The 20,739-nt window shown below is 41.0% G+C and overlaps 1 protein-coding gene across 2 annotated transcripts; it reads left to right on the top strand.

The window, feature by feature from the left end:
* Positions 1–1,968: 1,968 nt before the first annotated feature.
* LOC109525926 (CD151 antigen-like) lies at positions 1,969–18,385 on the top strand. Of its 2 annotated transcripts, XR_002170228.1 has the most exons (9): positions 1,969–2,148; positions 4,513–4,597; positions 6,168–6,359; positions 10,886–10,960; positions 15,518–15,622; positions 17,120–17,278; positions 17,403–17,489; positions 17,584–17,719; positions 18,016–18,385. XR_002170228.1 is itself a non-coding variant. In XM_019886822.1 (8 exons), exons 2-8 carry the CDS (start codon positions 4,514–4,516, stop codon positions 17,641–17,643), a joined length of 762 nt encoding a protein of 253 aa, XP_019742381.1. In that variant the 5' UTR covers positions 1,969–2,148; position 4,513; the 3' UTR covers positions 17,644–18,385. The 2 variants fall into 2 exon arrangements, 1 of the variants encoding a protein (XP_019742381.1); XM_019886822.1 differs by having other exon boundaries at positions 17,584–18,385.
* Positions 18,386–20,739: the final 2,354 nt, after the last annotated feature.

The following is a 20,739-nucleotide window of genomic DNA, read 5'->3' as shown; positions in this document are numbered from 1 at the left end:
AGTCCCAATTCATCACCATCTGCCATCTGAAAAAAACAGGTCCACTTTTCATTGTAGTTGCTGCCTCTGGGATCATATGTGAGGTCTTATACATACGTTTCTCAGACCTGTCTGTATCCTCTGAGCCAGGATGAATGCACGACAGTCCCCCAACCGACACCTGGTGTATCCTCTTTTCGACCTATGAGGCCCATCCAGGAAATGTATTAATAGCTTGGCACAGCCATAACAGGTGTGTGGGAGATTAGGCCTCCTCTTCCAACGCAGAACAACAACCTAGAGACCAAATAGTGACTAATGGAGATGAACAGAGGTTAGCGGTATGCTTGTCCATAAACAATTTGATGAAAAGTGTGACTACAGAAAGTGAGGAATGGCCCTGCAGATAAATGGGGTAGAAATGCTCAATTTTAAATGTGACAACACTAAAATTTATTCATAACGTCATCCAGCCTATTCTTAATCTCATCATCATTTTTTTCTAACCGGTGCGTGTGTCAGCACATTTGTATTCTTGTGATTACTATTAAAAATCTGTGGTCTCTGTGATGGAGTATGTAGCTGCGGTTGAGCTGACAATTTAGTACTTTCCCAACTAATGTTTTAGAATTCCCAGATATTTTGCCATTATTGAGATTATATTCTCTTTGTTTGTGACGATCCTCTAAATCCAAATGGCAACACTAACACAAATGCGTTTGTTTACCTGTGATATAACATGCCCTGCTCCAAAACACAGGGCATACTAAGTGATAAGAACTGATGGATGTTTTAGCAAATGTTTTATTTGTTCCGTTTTGCACTAAGTGGTTAAAATGCAAATGATATTGAAGGTCACCACTTTAAATACAGATTCATCTCAGTAATGACCAAATAATGTAGATGAAATGGTAAAATGATTTTTAAATGTGTTTATTTTATTGTGAAAATGTTTTTTTAATTTTCAATGTGATTTTTTTAAGTGGTATGTACCCACCCTTTGTACTACATTTAAAGTGCATAACATGGACAGATTTATGACCGCTCACAATAATAATACTGGATACTGTCTAATGGGGTCAACAACCTTTTTGAAATTGAGAGCTATTGCGTAAGGTACCGATGTGATGGGCTATCAGACAGTTTATATCCATCTGTTTTCTCTGTGAAGAATTTTCACATACATGAATGTAGCTAGAGATGAATATAAGCTGTCTTCACTGAATACACCGTTGATGTCCATTATGTCACACAGAAATTAGTCATGACAGTTGAGAAACTGAAAAGTATTCAAAGCTTTATTGCATTTTGTACTATACCTTTATTAAAATCTCAGCAAAAGTGTTTACATTTTCAAACGACCACTGAACTTTTACAAGAGCAACTTCAAGGAAATCACAATGTTCCACTACTGACGAGCTACATTAGAAAAGGCCAAGGTTCTACTCAAGTGGTACTTGACCTTCTACTACTATTTGGTGACCAAATTCAAAATGCCTCGTGGGGGTGGATGAGGCGAGCAGCTTGAAGAAAAACATTGCCATCCAGTGGTGAGTAAGGTTGACTACAGTACACAATTCTGCATGGGCCGTTCAAGTTCGATTAGCTCCTGCTACAGTTGTCACAATAGTTTGTCATAATTAATTAGTACACCCTCATGCACTTCTACACAACTCAAAACTACGATCACAAAATTAAATACTGCTAAATAAGACCGAACAACCATTATGCACATTATCGAGACATCCTTACAGGATCCTTTTGGAATTTAAAGTGTTTAGCAATTAAAGTGTAGTTGATGACGTTACTATGTAACTTATGCTTATCGTGCATTTTGGGGGTAGTCTTGTTGAATTTCGTGAACATGTTCTGAGGAGTTCGTTTACATTTTTAATGTTACAAAAAGGAACATAATAGTTGCTGAGTTTGAAATCCGTGGGCCTGAGTTAGCCTAACGACGTAGCCCCGGGACAGGAAAAAGACGCACTCTGTCCCGGAAGGTTTCCTGGGGTGGAGCTTGTGTGCTTGGAGTTTTTGTTCACTCAACAGACTTGTGAAACAAAAGGGCCAAGTAGGGGACAAAAAAAAAAAAAAAAAACTAAACCGGAAACATTTCGAATTCGTGTGTACATTTCAATCTTTTGTCTGGACTGCAGTCATAAAGAACAGGTGAGTGAACGCGAATCTTAATCGTTTTACCTTAAACGGGATATGACTATTCTCGATTCTCAACCTTTGCAGAGATGCCGTCCTTTCGCCCTCTAAGGACACATATAATGTCTGTAACAATTTATAGTTAACATACTTATATTTGCCCCGCAGGCGATGTATACTTGAAAAATGAACATATATTGTTTAGCTCTAAATACCGTAACACCACTGGCACTAGCTCGGTGATGTGCGCCTGTTAGGGTTTTAGCTAAGATTTCTTGTCGTTTATAGTTTAAAACCAAACTGCAGTCAATATTCATTCGAAAGACAAAATAATGACACAAAATAATGTCATATCAAACTATTTTAAAGTCTAGAGGAGACGTCAGGACTGTACCATTCAACAAGTGGGACGTTCAGGTGAGGCTCAAACCATATTAAATGTGAGTTGAAATAAATCAATGTTAACAACCTAGTAAGTAATCTTCAGAACAGGGAATAACCCAGATACTCCCCGAGGACTATATTGGGTAGAAATAAGAGCAATTTCTACGATACACACATCTCCGGTCATCACACAATGTCAATGAGGATACAAGACATGGATGAAAACATTGTGCATTTATAAAGGAGTGGATGTTCAATAGGATGCAGTGCAGTTCTACACCACTGCAAATTCAAAACACACCAATAAACATTTTTAGATTAATACCTATATGACAGTGTTTTCTATGTGACAGTGTTTTATCAAAATTTTGAGCATTATCTTTGCTTAGTTTGAGGTACTGTACTTATCGAATCAAAGACTGTATTGTTCATGTGCACTTCATTCTGTATGCTGAACTAATACTCGAAAACATGAAATTGATGGCCAAGTAATGACTTTTGATTGTATGTTGTCATGTGGGATCAACCTAGTTTTTTTTTCAAACCAAAAGTGTGTGGGGTCCGTTGACAGGAAATATTCATTAAGATTGATACAAGGATGTCAGGTGGACAAAATGTAACTGACCAACAAGAACCATAATTTATGTACTGAGTGTGTATAAAATTCAAAGCGGTGACAAGACTCTTTTCAACTGGTTTCTTATTTTAGACATAGGGCGATGTTTTTGTCAGGGCTGACAGTGATTATTAGCAGTCAAGAGACTGATAACCGATATTTGGAGCCAATGTCAGTTTTCAGTAAAATATTACAGCACGTAATTTTTAATAATACAAACCCCATCACTTAACTTTGTCTGTATATTTTTAAGCATGTTTATCAAACAACTTTTTTTTTCCTTTTTATCTGGGGCAATAGCCATCTTTGTTTTGAAATTCTAACAAAAAGTACAGGGATATCCTAGATCCTTTAAAAAAAAATCAGACTTTTAAAACATGAATACTGCGAGTATTTGGGTTCTAAAGGGGTTATTGACTGCATGTAAACCTAGACATTGTTAGTACAGTATTAGAGTTTAAGATTTGCAATACAAATCGCCTGCTTTTTTTTCCCACGATACTTGAGTGATTTTACAGGACCGGTGAGAAACAAACAAAATACATTGCCTTCTTTACCCAACTGTATTGTCTTTGAAGTAATTGCAAACCCCCCCCCCCAAAAAAAATCAATAAAGAAAACATTAGCGCTTGTTTGAATTTAATTTCCAGGTGCATGCAAAGAGTGTCGACCATCTGCCAACAGATGGTCGACAGATTCACTAATGTGCTCTCTGTGAATTGATAAGCACCATTTGTAGGAAGAGGGAGGGGAAGAGAGACGATAAGAGGCAACAAGGCAAGTCTGGGCTTGACGAGCAAATCAGCAAATAGGTGCAGTGAGGTTAAAAATGGTGTTAGCCAACAGGGTTCTTCCGTAATGGGCTTCACCATTCAGGTCCTGCCGTTCCAAAGGCCTCCTGTATTTTACGTTTTGGCAATGTCATAGAGTCATGACACTCTCAAGACATGAATTGTGAGATGGTATGATTCAAACTAAGGTGGTAAACGAACGCCATGGAAAAGCCCCATGACCTTGTACCGAATGCTTACTCATGAATCTCTGTGTACACATAGAATAAAGCAATCAGTATAACTGAGTCACGACAGATCTGCTATTCCTCCATGCAAACTGCAGCAGCTGTGCAACCGCTCATTATGCTAAGTGTACTTGCAATCTCTTTTGTTCCCTTTTTTCAAACAATATTATATTGAAAAAGTTATCATCTATTTTCAGACTCTATGCATGCTGTGCTGTATATAAAATGTAAATGGCAATGAAATTCCAGTAGTGTTGTTCGTCGTTCGCTGCCACAGCGAGCATTCCAAATGTTTTTATTCACGAAAGAAACCTCAAATGCTTGACATCCTCATTTATTGTGTGTTTTGTTTATTGTTCAGCATGGGTGCGCGTGAAGAGAAGAAAGAAACATGTGGAACCATCTGCCTGAAATACCTTCTGATCACATTCAATGTCCTCTTTTGGGTAAGTCTCCATGCAATAAGAGTTATACAGTATTTCCATACATTTCTGCACAGATACATTCTTCGAGTTTAAACACCCAACTTTTATAGTCCAATCGTTTTATTTTACCCAAGTATTTTACAATTTTGTGGCAAACTTTCCATGTGTTGACCTATGTAATACACATATTAATCATACCTTACTGGAGCCTTTCATAGTGTATTTTAAGAAAATCATTGCCAGTTCCATCTTAGAAAATCAATGCAAACAGCCCATTCGTGTGGCAGGAAAAAAAGAATCATTCAAAGCCAAATTTGAGGTTTTGTTTTCAAGCTTTCATAGGAAACATATCTAGGAATCATATCTGAATTAAAAATGGTGCATCAGTTGGCACGTTATACTTTGTAATACTACTACTACTACTACTACTACTACTTCTACTACTACTAATAATAATGATAATAATACTACTAATAATAATTTGGTCATCTATATCAATATTTGTTACTTTACAGTCTGTGAAAGTGTCTCATTCGGCATGCCAGAACATTCAAAAATATTTATTTCATTTGTTCTCCATGTCATCACAAACGGTGTATAAATTGTTGCTAATGGACAGTAAATGCACCTTAAGGATTGGATCAATTAAAGTTTAACTGTACGTTGTTTATGTGACAAAGTACTGTACAATAACTGTACATTTACTGAAATCTCTTGACAAACGACCAATCAGTGTCAGAGTTACGGCAGTACCTCTTGTCACCACGTAGGGGTGCTGGACACTTAATTTCAAGGCTCTCAATGGTATTTGTGTGTTGCTGTGGTTTGGTTTTATTAAAAAACAAGTAAATCAGAAGAAATAATGACTGAATGGTTAGAATAAGAATAATGTAGATCTCAGGATATGGATCTTTTATTTATTTATTCATTTATTTTAGTAGATCTTAATTTGTGGTTGGACGTTTTTTCAGGACGAGGTTGCGTTGTTGACATCAGTAGCAACCATTTGTGATGGCAATATAAATGTAAAAAACCCCAAACACAATCTGGAAGACAGTCAAGCCAGCCATTGCTCCGCGATATGCTGCCGGGAACAACTTCAGAGTAAAAGCTTCCCAAGTCATTGATGTATACATATCAATTGGTAAGGTAAAGTTTATTTAAACGTTGGCCTTCTCACCGCATTGGCAGTGTTGCTGCTGTTAACTTGACTTGTTCTTCCTGACAGTGTACACATGAATAAAGGGTTACTTGAAGTAAATTAAATACTAAGAGTATCTATCTATCGATCTATCGATCTATCGATCTATTGATCTATCGATCTATCTATCTGTCTGTTTATTTATTTATTTATTTATTTAAAACATTGGAAAAGGTACCCAAATTACTTGGACTTGTTTCAGCCGTAAAATGAAAATAAATCTTTCACAGTGGCAGTGACTGTCCATCGTTTCAGTCATCATAATTCCACAGCATGAGTGTTGACATGAATCCTGAGTATCTCAGTTCACACTCATTCATTTGTTGACTTTCAGGAGTGTCAGACGCCTCCTCCTCTCGAGATCTGACTCATGTTGTGTTCTTCTCTCAGCTTGCTGGGGGTGTTGTGATGGCTGTGGGTGTTTGGACTTTGGTTGAAAAGAGCGACTACATCAGCCTTCTCCCCTCTATGACATATGCTGCCTCTGCCTACATACTGGTCCTCGCTGGAGCTATTGTCATGGTAACAGGCATTCTGGGATGCTGTGCCACCTTCAAGGAGCAGAGAAGGCTACTGCGAGTGGTAAGAGGCTGCGCACTGTGCACTTGTATTGAACATCCACACGACAACCAAAATGACAGCAGTCTGTATATGAACCACCAAATGGAAAATGGTGTTTAGGACAAGGCAATCATTTGGTATCACTATAAATCGCAAAAAAAACCTTGAGCTATAGCAGTAGAAAGTACACTCAATATAATATCAATTAAAATCTAATCAGGACTCCTACCCTGGCATTCTGCGTGCTTAAGGCAAGGGACATTAGATTTGCGCCACAATTACAAGCACCTAAGAGGAAATTTGGGGCACAAAAGTGTATAAGTGGCAAATAAGTGTGCGCTTGCATGTGCGAGCGTGTCTGTGGCATATGTTCGCTAGAGGTTGACAGGAGTCCCACGGGATTCTCACTGGATGGGTGTGAACTTTATCTTTCATCACAGGATTGGGGACGGTATGGGACAAAAAGTTCACAGAAGCAGGATTACCCAGTAGAAAAAAAAGCTTGGACAGATGCGCAGCCATTTTTAATGTAGCTGACCTCTAAAATGGGAGTGATACGGGAATGGGAGTCATTCTGAACGGGAGCAGGATGGGAGTAGCAGTTGTTGCTTACCAAGGAGGCTGAGGAGGGTGATCCCTCTGTAGTTGAAATACACCCTCTGGTCCCCCTTCTTAAAAAGAGGGATCACCACCCCAGTCTGCCAATCACGAGGCACTCTCCCTGATGATCACGCTATGTTGCAGAGGCGTGTCAACCAGGACAGCCTCACAACATCCAAAGCCTTGAGGAACTTCTGGTGGATCTCATCCACCTCCAGGGCTTTGCCACCGAGGAGCTTTTTAACCACCTCTGTGACTTCAACCCCAGAGATAGGAGAGCCCACCTCAGAGTCCCCAGACTCTGCTTCCTCTAAGGAAGGCAGGCGTGTTGGTGGAGTTGAGGAGGTCTTCGGAAGTATTTTGCCCACTGACTCACAACGTCCCGAGTCGAGGTCAGCAGTGCCCCATCCCCACTATACACAGTGTTAATGGTGCACTGCTACCCCCTCCTGAAACGTCGGATGGTGTACCAGAATTTCGTCGAAGCCGATCGGAAGTCAGATTCCATGGCCTCATCGAACTCTTCCACGCTTTTGCCTCGGCGACCCCGGAAGCTGCGTTCCGCTTGGCCAGCCGATACCCATTAGCTGCCTCTTGAGTCCCACAAGCCGTAAAGGCCCGATAGGACTCCTCCTTCAGCTTGATGGCATCCCTTACTGCCGGTGTACATCAGTGAGTTTGGGGGTTGCTGCCACGACAGGCACCGACCACCTTACGGCCACAACTCCGCTCAGCCGCCTCAAAATAGAGGCATGGAACATGGTCCACTTGGACTCAATGTCCCCCGCCTTCACAGAACGTAGGAAAAGCTCTTCCAGAGGTGGCAGTTGAAACTCCTTCTGAATAGGGGATTCTGCCAGACGCTCCCAAAAAACCCTCACAATACGTTTGGGTCTGCCAGGTCGGTCCGACATCTTCTCCCACCATCGGAGCCAACTCACCACCACGTGGTGATCGATTGACAGCTCTGCCCCTCTCTTCACCAGACTCCTTCCCTGCAAGAGAGGTGACATTCTTTGTCCCTCGCGCGAGCTTCTGTAGCCAGGGATCGGGCCACCATTGTCCCCACTGCCCAGCTCACTTTGCACTCAACCCCTTTGGCCCCTCCCATAGGTGGTGAGCCCATTGGAAGGGGGGATCCACCTTGACTCTTGGAGCTGAGCCCAGTCGGGCCCCATGAGTGTAGGCCGGGCCACCAGACGCTCGCTCACGAGACCCACCTCCAGGCCCAGAGGACTGACACACGTGTGGGCCAGGGAAAATGCCATCCAATGTTTTCATCCATTATAAGGGGTCTATGAGGTGTGCTTCGTCTGATCCCTTACCTCAGATCTGTTTGCCAGGGGTGACCCTGCCAAGGGCATAAAGCCCCAGACAACTTAGCTCCTTGGAACACTGGGACACACAAACCCCTCCACCACGGTAAGGTGATGGCTCATGGAGGGGAATATTTGTCCCCCCAAAAAAAGAAAAAACAAAAGCGTGTCCATCATTTTGAAAATAAAATATCTTGTCTTAGTAGTGAATTGTATTGTTGACATCAGACCAATAAAGGTGATGGAATTTTTCCTAACATCGGTCTGATACTTGTCTTTCTGATGCTTTTCATGCATCCCTTAAGTGTATTGTGCTTTGACACTAAATTGATTTTTTTTCCCATACATTTGGATTCCTTGCCAAGTAAGCTTGATTAAAGTGAGATTTTATGTGCGCTTCAGAAACTTTGTATTTTTTCAAGTGTTTAGTCTTTATCATCAACTTTGCTGAGCAGACCACAGTGTTAATATCTGTCATGACCAAATAGATTGACTATGAACACAATACTTTTTGCATGTTGCCTTGCCAAGGGACCTATGTGTCTCACACGAAATGATTTTGTTGTTGTTGTTTTTGTTTTTTAAATGGTTTTGCACAATTTAAAATTGATGTCTAAGTGATATACTAATTCCGCATTATCTCTGGCCTTATGCTTTTTTTAAACCAGCCAAAACAAACAGGGAATCCCTGTTGGCTGACAAATTTAAATGGCTACCTGAAATGGAATTTGGGTTAGAGGAAAACATCACTAAAGGGACTTTGTTGTGTAAACAGTAGAATAAGTCCCCTAAACTGTTCTGATGATGTGATTTCTAACAACTGTTGGGTTGTGTCAGTGGTTATCTTGTGTATTTTCAAATGCCCCTAGCTTCCTGAAGACCAAAGATTAGGCCGATGAATCACAGTGACGGAATGAACTTGTTGCCAAGGAGAGATGCTGTCGAGATCGTTAAAGAGGGCAAAAAAAAAAAAAAGGCAGGAAATAGGCTGATTCATGAGGCTCCTTCCTGTGTTTGCTGGGGGTATGCACTCTGCCTTACCTCGGACTATATGAGCAGCAGCAGCCATTGTTAATATGCGCTTCTGTTATCAACATGTCACAGGTTTGAAACGTAGCAAGCTGACTCTTGTCACTTTACTGCTGTGAGGCTTTGAAAAGATATAGTTTCTTTCAAATGAAAGAGGAAGAACAAAAGCTAATTTATCCCCTTGACCCACAGAAAGAAGGATGTGCTATGTGTCAGCAGATTCACAAATCATTCAGTGTAATCATTAGGGGAGAGGAGGAACGATTGTTGTCTACATTTGCTTCTTGCAAAGCCTGCCAACTCTTGTTAGAGCGCTGTTATTAATTTGAGGTTACTCAATAGGTACCATATATCATAATTAGTTGTCTTGATTGTTCAGGCTGTTTTCCTACAGCTCTCCTGGGGGAAGGAAGCAATACCTCATCTGTAAGGACTTTTGGAAACTCAGCTGGCAAAACATTGCAACGATATGTTGGTGAGATGCTAAACTGGATGCTGACTGCATCATGACGCCTCTCGGTTGTGTGGTCTGCTTCTGCGTGTGCAGTGTGTAACATTTTTTTGTCATATAGCAGAGTATACATTGAATTTCCTCAAGTTATTATCATCACTTTCATATATTTAAAAAAGCGAGGCCTTAGGTTGACAGAGGTGCATGCTGAAGAAAAGGTGAACGGGAGCTTAGATTCATAGTTCACAATTCATTATTGTCAGGTTGCTCAGTTTACAGCCCTATTTGTGCTGCAGACTGATAAGTCTTTCATGACTTGTTTTTGAAGATGACGCTCAGAAGACTGACATATTTTATACGTATCACATTTCTCTCAAAAAGTCACGTGCCATGAAGCAATACAGGTAGGTGTGTGCATCACATATTGCCTCTCAGTGGAAGCATGTGGTGAGCATGCTGCCTCTCCAGATTAGGCTCAAAAGGTGAAAACATCCATTCAGTTTCTATTCTACTTGTTTTCATTAGGGGAATGGATCAATGAGAACCTATGATGTGCGACGTTCATGTGCTGTGGGGTCTTCTTTTCAACCTGCGGGATTTGCATGCCAAACAATAATTGTATGTTTTCCTCCGTCAATTCACCAAGGCATTTGAAGTGTGGTGAAACAGCTTTAATCAATGCTTTAAAAAAAAAGTAGACAAAACAAACCTAATGTCCAGATGTATCTGCTTCAGCCTCAGGAAAAGTCAGACCCACAAGGTAAGGAAGTTGAAATGCAGTCCTGTGAATCAGCCTGCTGAGTCATGTTGGCAGTAATTACACTGTAACCTTAAAATGCCTGCAAGATGATCATGACCAGTTCTCTGGAGTAGGACGCCTCTGCAGCCAACAAATTCTCTTACTCACTCGGTTGCATTTGTTGAGCTTGTTCTACAGTCTATGAGCAGTGTTTCATTTTAATTTTTTTTCATGCTGCGCTTATTATTCCACACACACCCATGCTCATTATGCACACGCATACATTCGCGCGCGCACACACACACACACACACACACACACACACACACACACACACACACACAGACACTTATTCCCTGAATATGCATTGCTAGATTACGTATCATTTTTTTTTTTTTTTATCTGTTTCCAGTATTTTGTCCTGCTGCTGTTCATTTTCCTGTTGGAAATCCTGGCTGGTGTCCTGGCTTATATCTACTATCGACAGGTAATTGAAAACTGTAAAATCTCGTTTCATTATTTGACAATACACCATTATTGTTTTCATCCTTTGGGCTTTGCAGTCGGGCTGTCACTAACAAATCTTGTTAGAATCGTTTACCCTATTGATTAGTATTTTTACTTTGACTTAATTTATTATTATTATTATTTTACTTTTTAGGCCTATTTTGCAGTAATTCCTCATATTTGATTAAAAATTTACATGTTGAAACAAATTATGTTGTCATGTTCATATGGCGATTTAGGCCAGATAAACACATAAAGGCGATTGGGCTCTTTTTACCCCAATTTGTCCAAAACTAGTCAGGCCCAACAATCTTAAATAATGAATGTGTTCAATATTTCTGACCAAAAATCGTCATGTGTGTGAGGGAAGCCGAGTTTTCCTGAGCTAGCTGATTCCGCAGACTGTGATGTGACAGAATGTAGCCAATCATTTTCTGAACTGCATACCACCCCACTGCCCACTCGGGTCATGGCAGTGCTGGAGGCTATCGTAGCTGTCTTCAGGCACTAGGCGGCCTAACCGATGTTGTTTTTTTGTAAAAGCGGGTTCCCCAGGCAGCAGGAAGTATTTTCAAAAGGAAGTAATTTTTTCCAACATTGTAACAACATTAGCATGTACCCAGAAGAGCTCATGTTTCCAGTCCTCGTAACAACAACTTAGTTGAGGCCAGACATCGTGCTTACATCAGTATCTTCAAGGCAGGTGCTATTGATAGAATTGACAGTTCCTTGCGAGGATTGAATGGAGGAGGCGAATGAGCGGAAGCGGTCAAAGTACCAGGAGCTAGTTGAGCGATGGCAAAGAGGAGGCTGGAAGGCACGCTTGTGAGCCCACTGAAGTGTGCAAGGTGCTCACTCGGCAACGCAGATGAAGAGAAAAGGAAGGCCATCAAGGCCACCATGGAGTCATCAGAGAAATCCTCGAAATGGCTCTGGGTCAGGAGGATCAGTGGGACAATGCTACTGGTACACAAGCTGGGGTCTGATCTACCCTGGTTGGGCCACCTGAGGGAGGGGTTATGATGTTGGAAGACCTGGAAACCCAGAAGATCTCAGGCACATCACTGATGACGTGTCCCAGTGCATCGTAGGATATATCTCACACCAAGACTGAGAGAAGCCAAAATCGAAATCCTGATTGCATTTCTATTTATTGTCCACCCCGAGTACTTGGCCTTAGTTAAGCACTGTTTGCTTGCGCAACAGTTCCCCATGTAATCTTGACATGCAGTCAGTAGTGCTGTCAGCGGAGCGGCTGCTGTATTATTTTAAAACGAGTCCATTGCGGGAAGGAAATGCCAGCCTTTTAAAAGACATAATTCAATTTTTTAAAAAATGCATTAAATTGATGATACTGAAAAGGTAATTGTGTTGAAATTGTATTCACTGCTCCTTAAAAACAAACTAAAAAAAACAAAAAAGACTTACCGTATTTTTCGGATTATACGTCTCTCCGGATTATAAATCGCACCAGCCAAAAAATGCATAATTAAGAAGGAAAAAACCTATATAAGTCACACTGGAGTATAAGTCGCATTTTTGGGGGAAATTTATTTGATAAAATCCAACACCAAAAACATACATGTCATCTTGAAAGGCAATTTAAAATAAAAATAAAATCAGAGAACAACAGGCTCAATAAATGTACGGTATACTAACGTTACATGACTGACATGCCTGGTAATGTCAGTAACGACGTAACATATTAAGAGTTATTCGGATAACTCTAGCATAAAGAACATGCTAATAAGTTTACCAAACTATCAGTTTCACTCCAAATCACTAAATCCAATGAAATTTTCATCCTCGGTGTCACTTTTAAACAACTCCCCCAACTCGGGAGGTAGACGATGCGCCGCTTCCTCTTCTACGTCGCTTCCGTCAAACTCATCGTCGATTTATCAACACAGGCTGAGAGCGCCCTCCTGTGGTTTAATGTGAAAATAACATGTGAAATGACATAATCATGTGTTAATAATTTCACACATAAGTCGCTCCAGAGTATAAGTCGCACCCCCGGCCAAACTATGAAAAAAACTGTGATTTATAGTCCGGTAGTACTGGAAGATTCAGTACTACTTCTCCCACTGGATGTTGAACAAACTGCTGTGCTTATTTGCTGTATTAAATGTGAAACAGAAGTAAAGCTGACAGCTTTTGTCAGCACAGTTTGACATCAGACTTCCTGGACATTTTTTTCCCCATTGCATTCATGTTGCATTAAGTTGCACAATATTATTTTCCACCGGTATCACAGCGTGACGTGTCTCAAGGCCTCACTGTTTTTGTCGGTCCAAAAGTGTGCTGCTCATTCTAAATTCCTTGTTTACAATACACACATTGGCTGCACACAATCAATCACTGAACTCTGCCAAGAGCGCCGTCTTCTTTATTCACCTTTTATGACTCTGACACGAACAAAGTCAATTCTCATCTATGAAAACTAGTGAGGGCGGTAAAACATCTAAATCACTCACAGAAGTCTGTAAGGCTCATTTGGCAAGCTACAGAGGATTGTTGAGTCATATTGCCGTCCTCTTTTCTGCTCATTTTATTTTTATGAGTGTTTGTAGAAAATAACAAAGGAGGATTTTATTGAATAAAAAGGGGAATATAATTAACCATCACAGCAACAAAAGTAGTGGTGCATGAGTTAAACTCACAATATTACCTTCCAAAAACATAGCTTAGCTTTCCGTCAGTACAATGTACAGTATTCTGAAACTAAATAACTTTGAGTACCTACTAAAATTACTATTCATGTTTTTGGCTCTTTTTCAATTCAATTGTAAATGAGGTCTGGTCTTCGATGCTGCTTGAAGAAGAAGCTTTGTCCTGTTCGTTATTGGGCTTTCTACAGACACGTAATGTCTTTTAGCGCTTCATCATATTGGAAGTATTGCCGCTTTGCATAAACCACACATGCCTGCACAAAGGCATTGTTTTACTCACCACCATCCATCATTGTCGAAGGTAATAGTACTGCAGTCGTAGCGATCCTATACAGGAGAGAGAAACAACGTGGGTGCATGTGGGTGACATTTCTAACTTTATTTCTCTTCTCTTTTGCAACTGATAGCTGCACTCAGCACTTGATCTTATACTGGTGAAGATGCTTTCAATTCTTTACCTCTCACTTAGAACAAAGTCTGAAAACAAACAAACAAATACAAGGTCAAATACGTGCCTCTAGAGCATTCATCAGAAATGAAGTGATTCGTGCACATGTTGAGACATCTTTGACAAAAGAAAATCTGTATATGATGCACAAGCAGAAGCAATTTCTTGCTCTATGTTGCAGTACACGACATACAACACCAGAGGTCAGCACCTACTATTGGAACAAACGATATGCGAATGACGGCACCTGGCACATGCTGGAGGAAAAGTTATTTGGGATTATTCGGGTGATGCCATCGAGCAAGGACAAGGTTGATTTCTAGAGGGGGCCCATGTAAAACCTTCGGTAATGCCTTGAAGTCCTCTTTACTTTTAGATTGAATAGTGGGCCACAGGTGTTCGGAGAGGCTTGTGTAATCTCATCAGTTTTCTTCAATGTCCTCCTTTCACTCGTTGACGCATTGTTACGAAGGTAATCAATGTCTGGTCAGTTGCTCTGAGAAAGAGAAAGGGAGAGAGAAAAATAGAGAGAGAGAGAGAGAGAGAGAGAGAGAGAGAGAGAGAGAGAGAGAGAGAGAGAGAAAGACAAAGACCTTTATAAGTCAGGAGGATAAATGTTTTAAAGAACTTGTTCCCCTGGACTTTGCAAAAGGCACACTTCCTGTGTTATTTTGTCCATTGTGAATAAGAACTAAATCAAGTCATTGTTAATATTGTGGCAGCCTCCAAAAAAAAAAAAAGTGTGTTTCAATGACCTGCTTGCTGCACTGTAGGGGAAATAGCGCAAATAAATGTGAGTGTGCCACTTTTTATCTGCTCCTTCTTTCAGTTTTGCTATTTATTATTGGACAAGTCCAATAAACTTGAATTACGCGCTGGTAAAATGCCAACACGACAGAGATAACCAATCACGGCAAGTCAAATGAGGTGTGTCGACTCTTTAATTGTTATTTATACTTCACTTCCTCAAGCGTGAACAGGTGCTGAACCGTAAGCCCCTTCCTTTTTGCTGCTCTCTCTCCCCTCCCTCTAATCTCACTGTCCTCTATATTTCCTCCCCTCATTCATTGCCTTGATATTGCTGTCATGCTTTGATTTACAGTGGTTTCCCCACTGGCTTGTTGCCATAGAAACTGAGTCCCTCCAGACTTCCCTGCTCTGCCACTGAGCATTCTTGAGAACAAAACATACATACTGCCCCCCCCCACACACACACGCACACACACACCGTTACTACATCTCCATGTATTAGATCCTTTGTCCACAACGTGTATCACGAAGACAGCATATTAATCTCATCTGCGCCAAAATTAAAAGTTGCAACTCATTTATTACCAGCTGTGGTCTGTGCTGGACTTTGATGAATCGTGTGGCTCAATTGTGAGTTGTGTGTACATTTATCTGTGTCTGTGGCCAGTTAAATGAGGAGCTGAAACAGAACCTGAGGGAGACCATGATCCAGAAGTATGAACAGACGACTCATGAGCACGTTACCAGTGCTGTGGATAAACTGCAACAAGAGGTAACTATTTGCCTACCGGGGCCCTGAGCGCGAGCACAAACTTTAAGATCATTTTACAACCGGGGCTGGGTATAAAAATATCAATTAGTCAAATCAAATTGATTTTCCTTTTCACATCCATTCATAAAACCATAAATCGATCCTTTTTTCCATGAAATCATTTGGTTTCTCGCATCATGCGAGAGTAGCATATCAAAACAGCACGGCAGAAGTACTGAAATCAGCGGCAACAGGCTTGAAGGCGGGTGTCTAGAAGTTTTGCGGGTCCTCACAAATACAAAGTGTGTTTTGGCCACTCTATTTACATAGCCTGCCCTGTGGTTGGAATTGATTTAAATGATTATTTATTGTTTTGATTGCCCTGCGATTGGCTGGTGACTGGTTCATGGTGTCCCCCACCTACTGCCCGCTGGGATAGGCGCCAGCACCCCCCGCGACCCTTGTGAGGATGAACTGGTTCGGAAAATGAATGAATGAATGTTTTGATCAAGTCATGTTCAATGAAACATGCATGATTAATGGAACTGCACTGGGTTCAATTCCTAAGATCAATACTCTTATTTTTTCTAATGCACCAAGTCAGAGCGAGAAGTTTCTACTATTTGCAGCTTTGCTTTTTTTGAGAATGTCTTCCGTATGAAAGTTAAATTGGTACTGTGTAAAATCCTTCACCGAATTGCAAATCAATCGACCTGAATTGTGAATTGTAAAATGAATTGAATCGGGCCTTTGTGAATCGAATCAAATCGATTTTGGTAATCTGAATCGTTACCCTGCCCTATTTTACACTACAGTCGCAAGAAAAATCAACCTTTTGGTTTAATTACCGGTATTGTACTTGGATTTATGCGTAAATTGGTGATAAAATATGAACCGAACTGGCATAAAAATGAAAAATAGTACTTTAGAATGTCTTCTTTGATTTCTTAGAATCAATCATTACCATTTGAGTGATGACAACCAATAATACGAAACCGTATTTTTCCCACTCGCTCACTTGTCATGTGACGCGGTTATTTATGCATTTTTACTGCCGAGCCTCAACCCGCCAATAGAGCTACCCATCGTCCCATCGCATTGGTAAATGACGACATCGCCCGTTTGTGTTTTTTATTGCTACATTTAGCTGTTGCGGCTTGTAATTACCGTGAGCGGTAATTTTTCTGTCTGGAAATTACAGTACTTTTTTCTGTAAAATGTATTGAATTTTTCAAAGGAAATTCAGGGGTGCATGTCTTTCCCGTTCGTAATCAAACTATATGAAAATACCCCATATACAATGAATGGATGGATGCATTCGATTATTGGATCAGTGGCCATGGAGTTTAGTTTTGAGAGAAAATGGTCATATATCATTTGAAGATTTGGATTGTAGCAGCTCATTTTTTTCGGCGGGTTTTGGAACATAATTGCTATCAGAAGTCAAGGGGTTTTTCTTCCCCCTTCATTTTCTCTCCTAATATGCGATTATGTATTCTGTGTCCGTCTCCCCATCAGTTCAAGTGCTGTGGGAGCAACAATTCATCCGACTGGGCGAAGAGTGTCTGGATCCGCTCCAGCGACGGAAATGGCCGGGTGGTTCCCGACAGCTGCTGTAAGACTCCATCTGAGCTGTGTGGACGTGGGGGGCACCCCTCCAACATCTACAAGGTTGAGGTGAGTCTGCGCCAGGTGCTGGTGTTCACAGTGCCATTAATAAGCAAATAATCGTAAACATAACATGCGTTTGCACTCGCACTTCACTGGTTACAGCATGAGGACTTTTTCGTTTGCCATGTAGGGTGGCTGTATCTCAAAACTGGAGAAATTTATCCAGGACCACCTCAAGATCATCGGAGCGGTGGGTGTTGGAATTGCATGTGTACAGGTAAGCAAAAGCGTCACTTTTTCAAACACAAAATGAATGACATGTATTTATCCCTTTATTTATTTATTTATTTCCATCTCCGCGCATCGTTCAGATAATAGGGATGGTGTTTACGTGCTGCCTGTACTGCCGTCTCAAGTCGGAGCCATACTAAAGAAGCAGAGGAGACGGAGGAAGTCACCTCATTGACATACTCAAATATCTCATCGCTTCTTTTCTTGTGGAGGGAGGTGAGGGATTAAATGATGCATCTGAGTTTGTCATAGCGGTCGGGTGGAAAAATAATTAAGGTTACAAGAAGTAATTAGACATTCAAATTCGAGTCTCAAAATTACAGCACTAAGAAAAACGTTGTAAGAGACAAAAAAAAACCCCAAAAACTGGTGGGATTATTGCCTCTGAATATTTAATTTGGTGAGGGATACCCTGTGTGGAAATTCAAGGTACGATACAATGATGTGAATGTTTTATAATGTTAGTGTGGTGGCTGGATTTGCCCGTTGAGAGAATTTCTTTTTGCCAGCAGCACCAGCTCCACGTTTTAACAAGCCCAATTGTCCAGTTGGAGCATCCCGTTTCCATGTTAACTGACCACTCATGCATTTGAAACATGTTTTCCATGGTGACCTTTTCCTTTGTCAATACTAAGTTGTATCACTGTTTTTGACTTTGTAAATGTCTATTTTCTGGAGCACTCTTACCAGTGAGCTGCGACTGTAATTGAGCCCTTATTGGCCAATGTGTCTTCACATAGCAATGTGCCACGGTTAGACCAGCCTCTTACCCCCACAGCGTGTTGGCAAAGACACTTTAACTGCCAGACTGACGGTACACTGACTGCACCTTCCTCACCAGCATAACTGCACCATCATTGTAATAACACAATAGTGCCAGCATTTTAACACTTTGTGTCTAGTCTAATGTGCAAGGCTGATGCGAAACAATGAGTATTGCCTTCCAACATTACTGTTTTTTTTTTTTTGGTTTTTGATTTTTTTGCTTTTTTTTTTGTCTCTTTTTTTTTTTTTTTTTGTCTACCACTGATACCAAAAATAGACACTGACTGACCTCTGTGCGCATCTACTGTGGCTTTGCCAAGCACCCTGACAAATCAATGATGTATGCAGATTGTCTTTTTAAGATTGATTTTTAGATATGATCAATATTATGTTTTTATACTATTCAGAATCCAGTTTTGACATTCTTTTGCATCAATAACCTTGTTCCTCAAAAACGTCTGATCACAAATATGTCGTCTGCCTTAGCCAAGAATACATATCCATTTCATAAATATCCATCTGTTTCTTCTGTTTTTGTTGTCGTTGTTGTTTTTCCCCAAGTCGGAAGCTAGTAGCAGTTTATCCGGACAGAAGGGTCAATATCCTCCATCTAAAAAAAACAAGACAAAACCAAAATATGTCAATAATGTGCAGTGTAACGGTGACTTTTAAGTGTCCTTCACCTGTCAGTGGCAAAGTCAGGCCACTCCCTTAACAAAACAAACTCGAAAATGTCTTTAGACCAGCTTGCCTGGAAGCAGTGGCCCCTACATGATTGTCACAGGCTTACAGGTACATTAGTGTATTAAACAATTCCCTAATGTCACTGTTCCGCGGGTCTGTCGGTTCATATTGTGAGTCATTTCCATGAAGGCTGCTGCCCCACCGCAATACCTATATTCCATGGCGACCAGTACTATGGCTTTATGTTCGTATTGTGTTGTTGCGATCTCTTGTCATGCTAACAATGTTACTGCGGCTGCAGCAGTGCTTGGGTGCAAACACAGGGAGGCGGCAGCCTCCACACTTCCATCAACTCAACAGCTGGTGAGTGTGTGTTAAAAATGCCCAGCGGCTATTCAGGATTACCTCCCTTCCAATAGTTCCATTTCCTAGTAGAAGCAGGAAAGAAAATGGACCCTTACACATTCAAAATGATGTGAAAAGGGGCACATTCATTTTTGTGTGAAGAATTTGTTTGTCTGAAATTCAGCTTGTCTGAGTGCTTTATTACTCCCCTGTCGGAAATCAAATTACACCCTGTGCCTACAGTGGAAAAATTGGTTTCAACTGTGAAGTTTGAAAACTAAAACAATGAAAATCTCAGTTGCTATGCAAATTTCTCTCCGCAACAGTGGGGGAACACAACACACACAGCAAAATCCCAATTGTCCTTGCAGTTGACAAAATGAGCAGGTGTGTTTGTATTTCATGGCGGGAGGTCGCAGTTAATGTGCTCATCGTAGTGAATGTACTACCACGCATGGCAATTTTATCAGAGCCCATCCAACAAGAAGACATCCGTGGCACACAGGTTATCTGCCCTCCCTTTGACTTCATTTATCGTCTAATCGTGATGACTTCGAAGCAACGTCGGAAGCCTTTGAACAACAAGTGTTCCCCAAGTAATGCTCCATGCTGATGAAAGCCATTGATCTCCCCTGTCTTCCTCACTGGGCAGGCGTGCAGGACGCTGTCTGTTTACAGGCTGTCTTCTTTTCTGTGACAGCTAACACACTAGCTAACACAAGTGCTATGTTAATAATGCCGGCCTATGACGTTTCTAAAGTATCTTTCCAGTGCTGCCCATGCAGTTGTCTGTTGGCTGCACGTCATCTCCGGTATAAGAGGTATGCTATTTTCAGACAGGAGAGCCTTTTGCACCCTTTGCCTCCCCTTCGCTCTTTATTTTCCTGGAAGCTGATTAGATTTCTGCATGCCTGCACGACAAATAGCCAGCAGGAATCTTTGTGCGTCTCTCTTTGTGTATCGCTGGTGACAGGCGAAGCGAAGTCTAGATATTTGTTCCTCATCTGACCTATTGTCAAGGATAACACAACATACCTTCGCCTTTGATGTTGACATGAGGTTGAGTTTTAAAAACCTGACTCTGAGATCATGGACATTGGGTCTGATCGACTTCAGAGCAGTGCCATTTCCATTTATTGCGAGGCAGAACATTTGTTAAATACAAGAGTGTCTTGAAAACAAAAGTTTAGACCTTATTTGTAGATAAATTCTCTCATCCTATTAGAAGTCATGTTTATAAAATAACTTGGTTGATCGATGAATTGACCGTGAATTCCCTTTCCACAACCTGATATCTCATTGGGATACATTCTGGTCGTCTGTGATCATGAAAATGTAATCAATCTACTCAGCTAAACATTTTGGGTGCTTCCAACTCTGTGGCTTGTTTACATTCTGTGCACATTGCAAGGTCAAAAAGATCCAGGACCTCAAGCCTATCA

Source organism: Hippocampus comes, unplaced genomic scaffold (genome assembly GCF_001891065.2).
Source record: "Hippocampus comes isolate QL1 unplaced genomic scaffold, H_comes_QL1_v1.1 scaffold261, whole genome shotgun sequence".
Lineage (NCBI taxonomy): Eukaryota > Metazoa > Chordata > Actinopteri > Syngnathiformes > Syngnathidae > Hippocampus > Hippocampus comes.
The sequence above is the reverse complement of the archived record's forward strand: the minus strand, read 5'-3'. Positions and strand labels throughout refer to the sequence as shown.

What these genes read in the sequence shown, in the direction of transcription:
- LOC109525926 (XM_019886822.1), top strand. Translation starts at nt 4,514, where the DNA reads ATGGGTGCGCGTGAAGAGAAGAAAGAAACATGTGGAACCATCTGCCTG. An exon ending in TGGATAAACTGCAACAAGAG is followed by an intron (nt 15,623 to 17,119) that starts GTAACTATTTGC and finishes TCTCCCCATCAG; the next exon opens with TTCAAGTGCTGTGGGAGCAA. An exon ending in TTGGAATTGCATGTGTACAG is followed by an intron (nt 17,490 to 17,583) that starts GTAAGCAAAAGC and finishes CGCATCGTTCAG; the next exon opens with ATAATAGGGATGGTGTTTAC.